Source organism: Chinchilla lanigera, unplaced genomic scaffold, assembly GCF_000276665.1.
Source record: "Chinchilla lanigera isolate Chin_1 unplaced genomic scaffold, ChiLan1.0 scaffold00080, whole genome shotgun sequence".
Classification (NCBI taxonomy): Eukaryota; Metazoa; Chordata; class Mammalia; order Rodentia; family Chinchillidae; genus Chinchilla; species Chinchilla lanigera.
The window spans coordinates 897,602-907,417 of NW_004955481.1; the positions used below are offsets into that span (position 1 = coordinate 897,602).

At 46.6% G+C, this 9,816-nt stretch overlaps 1 protein-coding gene across 3 annotated transcripts in view; it reads right to left on the reverse strand.

Annotated features, from left to right (window-relative positions):
* Positions 1 to 9,725, reverse strand: part of Sgsm2 (small G protein signaling modulator 2) — a 35,608-nt gene extending 25,883 nt beyond the window's left edge. For all 3 annotated transcript variants that reach the window (XM_005402594.2, XM_005402593.2, XM_005402592.2), the window contains exons 1-2: positions 9,418 to 9,725; positions 4,576 to 4,651 (exon numbers count right to left, since the gene is read on the reverse strand). In XM_005402594.2, coding sequence (XP_005402651.1) covers positions 4,576 to 4,651; positions 9,418 to 9,474 — 133 coding nt within the window. In that variant the 5' untranslated portion in view covers positions 9,475 to 9,725. The remainder of the gene's footprint in view (positions 1 to 4,575; positions 4,652 to 9,417) is intronic.
* Between the last annotated feature and the right edge of the window lie 91 nt (positions 9,726 to 9,816).

The following is a 9,816-nucleotide window of genomic DNA, read 5'->3' on the forward strand; positions in this document are numbered from 1 at the left end:
CAATCCCCACACCCTATCAGAGTAAACATATATATGGTGGCAGACACTCTCAGATCGGGGGTTCTCTAGGCTCATGGTTTGAGACCTTAGTTACCTCAGACTCCTTATGGGTAAGGGAATAATTGTTCCTCTTTAAACTCATGTGTTACTAGTTCAGATGTACGGTTCAAAACGCAAACTTGGAACAAACTGCTGTGTAATTCTGATCCTATAGCACATGCCTGTAATCCCAGCACTCAGGAGGCTGAGTCAGGGAGGATTGCTGCAAGTTCAAGGCCAGCCTGGGCTACACAGCTAGTTCAGGGGCAGCCTGAACTATACAGCAAGACCCTGTCTCAAAAACAAACAAAAAACACACACACACACAAAAAAAAAAAACAAAAAAATTCTGATTCTGAATGGTCTATGTACAAGTACATGCTAAAAGCACCTTCCTGTCCAAGAAAATGAATGGCAAGAGATACCAGCCTATGGAAGTAGGTTCATGAAGCCACACCCAAAACGGGAAGCATTAATTTGGTCCAACAGTAAGTCTTGGGGTTGTGGTGCTGGGTTCTGAACTCATGGTCTCATGTATAGTAGGCAATTGCTCTATCACTCGCCACATCTCCAGCCCCGAATAGTAAGTCTTTAAAGTCTTTAAAATCCACAACCAGTCTGGGGTAGATATAACTCAGTGATGCAGTATATATTTAGCATGCATAAGGATATGGGTTCAGGCCCCAGCACCAAAAGAACCAAACCAAACCAACAAAACAAACAAAAAGCTCAAAAACCAAAGACTCTATTATAGACCCTAATGCAAACCTGACAGGACATTTTAAGGTACAAAGGAGATATCAAAGATCCCTTTTCCATGATGGTGGTTTTGAGCCCATTCTCAGAGCTTGGAGATGGAATAGCTGAGCAGCACTGAAGACACGCTCTGCAGTCAGAGTTACAGCAAACCCAGAAGTACCTTTCCCGGCAGCCAGGTTTGGTAACACAGCTTCACAAGGAAGCTTTCATTTGCAGGGTCTGACTGGCTTCTGGACAGATAGGTTTAGGAACAACCTCAGCAAACAACAAATGTGCCTTTCTAGACCAATCCTGCAAATCCTGCCCTTCTGCTTGGCTAACAAGGAACAGGAGTCTGGTCACAACTTCACTGGGTTTGCCTATGGACAGGTCTCAACCCAGGAATTCTTCAGTTCTGTTTCTAGAGTTCTTGAAGAAGGTTCTGTTCCTGGTTCAAATGTCTGTATATGTTTTTCTTTCTTTCTTTTTTTGTGGTATCAGGGACTGAACCTAGGGCATTTCCACTGAGCTAGATCCCTAGCCCTTTACTTTTTATTTTCAGATACAGTCTCAGTAAGTTGCTAAATTGCACAGGCTGAGCTGGATATGGTGATGCATGCCTATAATTCCAGCATTCAGGAGGCTGAGGCAGGAGGATCGCTGCAAATTCTAGGCCAACTTGTGTTACATAGTGAGTTTAACGCCAGACTGAATGACACAGCAAGACCCTGTCTCAAAACAAACAAACAAACAAACAAACAATAAGTTGCCCAGACTGGACTCAAATTTTTTATTTTCTTACCTCAGCTTCCCCAAGTACTGGGATTACAGGTACTGTCTACCATGCCTGGCCAAATATCTGTATTCTAAGGGAGGTCAAAGAAGCTCAACTTGTCTAGCCCGGCCCTCCAGTAACCTCCTACCTCTCCTCTGCCAAGAACAGATGGCCAGTATGGAGTGTAGTGGTCTAGGACCCCAGCATGCCTGAATGCTCTAGGGAATGTGGTCACCCCATAGTTAGACCAGTCTCTGAAGCCTTCACTCTGCCTGATTACTTGGTATGTTCTCTGAAATCCCATTCTTCCAGGACAAAGATGAATTCTGGACATGGCTAGAACAATAAGACCCAATATGTTTCAATCTACTTCAGATTAAAAATGCATTACTGAGCACTTTTCCAGGGGGTAGGGAGCCTGGCATATCAGAATCTCTAAAAAAGCCTGATAGGTGGCATTTTCAATCAATATGCATCTAGTCCTCCCTCTTCCCTCCCCAAAGAGTTCATGATTATGATTTTGCACTCTGTGTGTGTGTGTGAGAGAGAGAGATGCACGGAAGTGGGTATGGGCAGGGGAAAAAAAGGTTGATAACAACTGCTTTAAACCAACCTTATTTTGAGCCCAAATATGGAACACCAATTGGTGTCATCTGAAATACCTTTTTTTTTTTTTTTTTTTGGTCTTTTTGAGACAGGGTCTCACTATCCAATTCAGGCTAGCCTTGAGTTCACTTTGTAGCCCAGGCTGGTCTCGAACTTGCAATGATCCCCCTGCCTCAGCCTTCTGAGTGCTGGGATTACAGGTGTGTGCCAACTCGCCCTGACTGAAATATCAATTTTGACAAAACACAAAGATTCTATTTTTTTTTTTAAACTTTTTTGAGGTAAGGTTTCACTATGTAGTTCAGGCTGGCCTTGAATGCACTATGACGCCCCCTGAACTTGAAGTGATTCTCCTGTCCTAGCCTCCAGGTGATGGGATTATGGGTGTGTGCCAGTATGTGTGGCTAAAAATTGTGTTTTCTGTGAGTCTCAGATGCCCCAGCTCAAGTTAGCTTGATACTGCTGGCAAGCCCTCCTGTTTACATTCTCCTCAGTAACTATGTACTGAGCCCACGGCACAGGCAGCAACTGGCAGAGGTATGCAAATGCCTTTTGTTGGGCCCACACAATATTTTTTAAAATGAGAATTAGTTGTCATTTATAAAGTGAGAAATTTCATATAAAATCCCAGACTTCTGGCTTCTCTTAAAAAGAAGCAACAGAAAACCTGGGCCTACACGTGTGTAGGAGCTGAACAGTGGCTGTACCTTTTCACACAGGCAAAGAGCTATCAGGTCACCCTGTCCCTGCTACTTCCTATTGTCTTTGCTTGTGGATATTTTTTGTCAGACTCTGTAGGCATTTAAATTTGTACTGATGATCCCTGAGGCACCTCCTGAGAACCAGGGCTGCCTTTGCTCCTGGTCTGAGTTCAGAACCCTGGAGATTCGGGGACCTTGTTCTAGTTCAGTAAATGAAACTTGCTGAAAGAAAAATTATTCCTTTTGAGTGTGATATCCCAGCTTGCTAGAAAGCGCCCGAGCTTCTATGCAGGAGACAAAAGCGAAAGCCACACTGCTTCCAGAGGACTCCTGGGCCAAGTAGACGAGAGCTAACAGTTGTTTCTCAGCCAAATGGTCTGAATGTGGGATACTCACAACTTCCTCCGGCTTGTATTCCTCCAGCCCCTTTTCCCTCATCTCCCACAGCCACCCAAACATGGTATCCATGCACAAGATGTTTGTACTATTTGATTTGTGTGTGTGTGTGTGTGTTTTAATAAAGCTTAGCACTAAGCCATGAAAAATTGGACCACCTGCGGAGTCCTTCTAATGATGGATGACAGACATGGCAGACAACAAGGGAACACAGCACAGGTGGAAAGAAGTAAAATTCTAATACTCTTTCACAGCTACTTAATGTAAGATTGGTTAGCTATTTCTCCAGTGTAGGTGCTGCCAAGGTGAGATCAGGTTGGTCTTTGGAAACCTGGGAATCAGTACATCACCTTAGAGAACTCGGAAAGTTATCCAAAACAGGAGATGGTGGAAACTGAAAGCCTAACTTTCCACACGCTTCATTGGATGCAAAAGGACATGCATTTAGGCTAGGAGGTATAGCCAAAGCTTCCTAGCGACACGAAGGAGAAAATCCATATTAGACCATTGCTTCTTTTTCAACTTGAAGAGTTTGTTTTTCTTCCGGTACCAGGAATCAAACTCACGACCTTGTGCTTGCCAGACAGGCACTGTGCCATTGAGCTAAATCCCCGGCCCCAACTTGAAGATTTCTTTGCCTTTGTAGAAGCAAGCTTATTGCATCCCACATTCAGGCCATTTGGCGGAGAAACAACTGTTAGCTCTACCTACAGAGATTAATCAGAAAGTAAATATGGCACAGAAAGCACCCCCATGCTACCAATGTTTCACCAAAGTTAAGGGATCTATAACTCAGAGCAGTGGTTTCCAAACCCCAGTTACCCTAAGGCAGTAGTTCTCAAGGAATAACCCCTGGACCAGCAACATCAGCCTCATTTTTGAACTTGTTAGAAATCTAGATTCTCTGGCCCATTCTGGATCTACCAGAATCATAAACTCCAGGGCTGGGATGCAGCAATATGCTTTAACAAACTCTTCAGGTTACTGATGCACACTACAATTTAAGAATTATAGGAACTAAAATATAGAGATTCTTGGGATCTGAAGATCCTGATTCAGTAGGTCTAAGATGGGGCACAAGGTGATTTCAAAAGTTTCTGGGTTGATTTGGACCTGTAGCCAGATCTGAGAACTACTAAACCCAAGCACTCATTTTTTTCTGGTCCCAGGATAACATCCTCAGTTCTTTTTTTTGGTACCAGGAATCAAACTCAGGACCTTGCATTTGCCAGGCAGGCACTTGTGCCGCTGAGCTATCCCCCGTGCCCGACATCCTCAGTTCTAAACCTACCTCCCATCATCCCTAAGTCACTCACTCACCACACAGCGCAATGATGTGGCTGCTATCTTCATGCACAAATTTCCTGGTGACAGCTTCCTCCATGATTTGCTTTACCTGTGGACAAATGGACAGCATGGTTACTTGACCATATTTTCTTTTTCTGATCAAAGGATTCAGGAAGTCCACGGGTGTAGCTCAGTTATATGCTTTGCATGTATGAGGCTCTAGCTCCAAAAAATGAAAAGCAGATACATAGTTTGGTTCTGCACTTCTAGTCTGGGTTTTTAGGCACTTACCAAGATGACAAGCTTGGAAGACGGAAGCAAACTTTCTTCCGCACAGCCTGCTCTAAGCCTTTTGGAGAAGAAACTGGGAAAAATGATGTCAAGACCCACCAACTGGTCAGTGCGGAAGTTCTAGTCCAGATGGAAGTGCCTGGCTTGGACAACAAGGATAGGAGGCAGTTTGCTTGGGTCACTCAGCCAGAGAAGGGCTTCTGGGCAGAAACACTGTCCTTTAGGGACAGACTGTCTCACTCTAGGTTCCAGAAAAAACAACCTGCCTCTCTTTTTCTCCCTCTTCTCCAAGGTTAGGGCTAGGTTCATAAATGCCTCGTGGTCACCTGCTTCATGCTCTTACTCTGTCAGGGTCCTAAAACCCTGGTGTTTTTGGTTCCTCCCTAGATTATACATGCTTCCAAATACCTTGTAAGGTGAACAGTCACATCTTCCTTAACATTTAAGTGACCTGGGGACGCTGCTCAGTGCATTGTCTAGTATGTGTGAGGCCATGGGTTCTAGCCCTTCACCGCAAAACCAAAACACTTAAAAAATCAAAGTTATTTACTGTTTAAGTATTTATTTATTTATTTATTTATTTTAGTACCGGAGGTTGAACCCAGGGCCTTTGTGCTGAGCTATACATCCAGCCCTTTTCTGTTTTTTGAGACGAGGTCTCAATAAGTTACCTATGCTTGGTTTGAACTTGTGGTCTTCCAACTTCTGCACCCTAGACTGGTGGGATTACAGGATTTGCCACCATGCCTGGCTTATTTACTGTTTATTTTTACTGTTTTATAAACATACGCAAAAGTTTGTATAATAATTTTACAGCTTGGTAAATTTTCACAAATTAAACATTCATGTGAAACCAGCACCTAGAGCAAGAAAACCAATATGGGACCAGCAACTCCAAGTGCCCCTGCTCTGTCATGCTCCTCTCACTACTTCTGCCTAATGGTACCAACTATCCTGACTTCTAATACCATTAGCTTTGTAGGTTTTCATACTTTTTTATAAATTGACTAATTTGAACCAGGTGTGATGGTGCACAACTGTAATCCTAGCACAGGGAAGGTATGGTAGGAGGACTGCTGTAAGTTCAAGACCAGCCTGGCCTACATAGTGAGTTCAAGGCCAGCCTGCACTACATAGTGAGACCATGTCACACACACACACACAAATTATATATATACATACATATATAGACACACACACACACACTATATACACATACATATAGTAATTCAGCATGGTATCAAGTAAATGATTTGTTTTGCTCACCAGTGTGTGAGATTTGTTCACATTGTGTACAGTTGTCAACTATCCATTCCTACTGCATGAACACATCACAACTGACTAGCATGTGGGTGGTTTCCAGTTTGGGGCTGTTATGAACAGTATTGCTATGAACATTCTAGACATATCTTTGGTGAACATATGTGCTAGCTTTTTAAAATTTATACTTCTAGATAAGGAATTTCTGATGGATATAATCTGCTTTATGCCAAAATGCTCTCCGAGGTGGTTGTATTAATTTAAATTTCCATCAGCAGTGTATGAGGTTCCTGTTGCTCCCAACACTTAAGCCAAGCACTAGGTGATGTCCTGAGAATATGCCAGGAGACAGATACTAATACTGTAGATTAGAGACAGATTTCTTCAGTCTCAGTGTAAAACTTTACAGATAAACTCTGGGCAGAGCTAGTCTTTGCCATTCTTTGGACAGGTTATGGGGCCTGGCCCCCAAGGCCCCTCACTCAGCGCTGTACAGTGTGGAGAGCAGTACAGCATCCAAGGCCTGGTGAGAGGAAGGAAGGATGAAAGGGAGGGAGAGCAGATGGGCTGGAAAAGCTCATGGTTAGTGGTTAGGGGATCAGATCAGATCGATTCTTACACTCTAAACTGTTAAAAGCTTCCTAGATTACTCCCCGAGGGGTGTTTGCATTAAACAGGGCATAATGTCATGACTAAAGAGCTGTAGGCATCTAAAGCAGACTGGTAGGGCATTTTTGGGGGTGGTTAGGAAGGCTTACAGATGCTCCTAGAAATATATTAGAGGTCCTTTGTAAAAGGCCAGCTTTTCCTACAATTATCCCCGTCTTTATCTCTCTCCCTTTTTTTTGTGGTACTGGGAATTGAATCCAGGGCCTTCACACTGAGCTACATTCCCAACCCTTTTATTTTTTATTTTGAGACAGGCTCTAGATAAGCTGCCCAGGCTGACCTTGATCTTGTGATCCTTTGGCCTCTGCCGCCGGAGCAGCTGGAATTACAGGCATGTGCTACCACATTCAAAGCCTGTTATACCTGGTATATCTTTTTTTTTTTTTTTTGTCTTTTTGAGATAGGGTCTCACTACGTAGCTCAGGAGGGCTTCGAGCTCACCTTGTAGCCCAGGCCGGTCTTGAACTCACGAAGATCCTCCTGCCTCAGCCTCCCAAGTGCTGGGATTACAGGTGTGCACCACCACGCCAGGCATGCTATCTCTTTTTTGGTGTTCTGTTTTGTTTTGAGACAGGGTTTCAAGGCCACGCAGTTCAGGCTGGCCTGGAACTCACTATGTAGCCTAGGCTGACCTCGAACTCAAGCGATTTTCCTGCTTCAGCCTGCCAGAGTGCTGGGATTACAGGCTTGCACCACTATGCCTGGATGTTCCCTTTTTATAGGAAAGGAAAGAATGTTTTCTTGTAAACCAAGCACTAAAAGGGAAATGGAAATACATGCAGGTCAACCTTTGTCAGAAAGATACACAGTTCTGGAATATTCTAGACATTTTTCACTCTTTTTAGTAACTATTCTTAAATCAAGTCTCAAAAATCTTTTCCTGTATCCCCAACCAACCACCAAATTAGATCATACCAATAATCCTTAGAACATCTGTCTGTAGTTTGGGTTTAGCTACTTTTCTGTTTTTGTTTATACTCTTATTGAAAGTCTCTTGTCATTGGACTATACTCTCTTTCTGAAGATAATCACATTTCTCCTTTCCTGGGGAGGTCAGAGGCTGAGGCTTAAATACTGATTTGATATACCTCTGATTTCAGAAACCTTCCCATTCTTGGGAGGCTGTGGCAGAAGTTGGTAAGTTCAAGCCTAGCCTGGGCAATTTAGCGAAATTGTGTCTCAAAATTTAATGGGGGGCGGAGCTGGGTAGGTAGGTCAGGGTGCAGGCCCTTAGTTCTATCCCCAGTACCACAAAAACCAAAACAAAACCCTGCCCTGGTCACTTCACTGCAAAATCCCAGTGAAAGGTCCCACACGAGCTGGAAAGGTGATGGCTTTAACTACATCTCGGCCATGAAGAGGGAAGGGAACAAATGTTAAGGAATAAATGGTAGGGCAGAGCCGCCAGGATTTTATGAGAACCCCAAGCCCGCTCTAATCCTGAAACACTAAGAAGGGTAAAGGACCCATCAAAGGACCTATTATAAAAAGATGAAGAAATCAAAACTCAAGTTAAGGGACAAGTGTGGTGGCACACGCCTGTGATCCCAGCACTCAGGAGGCTGAGGCAGGAGGACCACTGTGAATTTCAGGTCAGTCTGGGCTACATAGTGACTTCAAGACCAGTTTGCACTACAAAGTGAGACCGTATCTTTAAAAAAAAAAGGACCGAGTGAAGAAACTTAATCCTTAATCAAGGTCACAGAGAACTATGTCCAGACCATTCTGAAGTTGTTTTCCCACCAGACCTCAATATTTCCAAGATCAACAGATTTATTTATCACATAGGCACTGAGTGCCTACAGTGTGTGCCAAGCCCTTGCTACATGACAGTAGACAAAACGGGCGAGTTTCCTTCCCCCGTGAAGTGCACACATCTGGCAGACCTAGCCAAAGAAGCAGGTTGGGGAAGGAGGCCCAATTCATTTCATCTACTATGCGGGCTGGAGCTCTCATATGCGGGTGAGTCATTCATTTGGGCACCCCCTCCTCCACACCAAAACTGAAATGGCCTTATAAGCAGGGTCAAGGTAAAGGGTGGGGGTCAGTAAAGAGTACTCTTTTTCTGACGTGAAAGCTTCCCTCGCGAAAGAAAGGAAAATACCCAAGTCTCAAAAACCATCTTCACCCCCTACTCCGTTCCAGGGTAAGCAGGTGGGCGTGGAGGGAGAAACAGTGAGGTGTGCTGCGAACCCTCCAGCAGCCACGACTCGGTTGCCGGAGGGATACCGGGGGTAGGCGAGGGACACGAGGGCGCTGAGCTCCCAAATTACCCGCTGGGTACCTCGGAACACCTGCGAGGGGCCCGCCCCCTCCCAAGGCAGCTAGAGCAATGAATGGGCAGCTCCTGCTCTCCAGCAATCGCCGCCACCCTTCCCCCGATCTCGGTCTCTAGGCGCTGCTGCCGTCACGGGGGGGGGAGCCGTGGGACAGCAAGCAAACACGCTCGGGAGCGCCAGCCAGGGCCCTGGGACCGAGGGGCGCTGCCCCATCAGGGAGAGCGGCGGGAGCCGCAGCCCGCCAGGACCCCGCCCCCGCCCAGCCCAGGCCCAGCCCGCGAGCGCCGCGCCGGAGGTGGATGAGGACCTTCAGCCCCCCAGCCCCCACCCAGCTCGAGGCAGGGGCGAGCCTCGGGGGTCCTCGCTCCCACCTTACCTCCTTTTTCACGTTCCACAGCAGTTTCTCTTTGACTGCGTCTTCGGCGCTGCCCATGGCGTGGCGGGTGGCGGGGAGGCGGCGCTGAGCGGCCCCTCAAGCCCCCCGCGTGCCCTCGCCGCCTCCGCGCCTCTCAGCTCAGCGCCTCAAGCGCAAGGCGTAGCCCCCGCTCGCTGCACTCCCCGCCTGCCGCCGCCGCCGCAGCCACTGCCCGGTGCTCGGCTCCGCAGCCATCTTCCGAGCCCCGCACCGACGTCAGGCAGCAGGCCCGGCCCCTTCCCACCGCCGGAGAGGGGGGGCTGCGCACTGCGACGGGGGGGGGAGTAGGGGCGGAGGGAGGGGGCTGGGCGCGCCTGGGGGCGGCCGGCCTGGGCGCGCGCCTCAGGGACCGCTGTTATG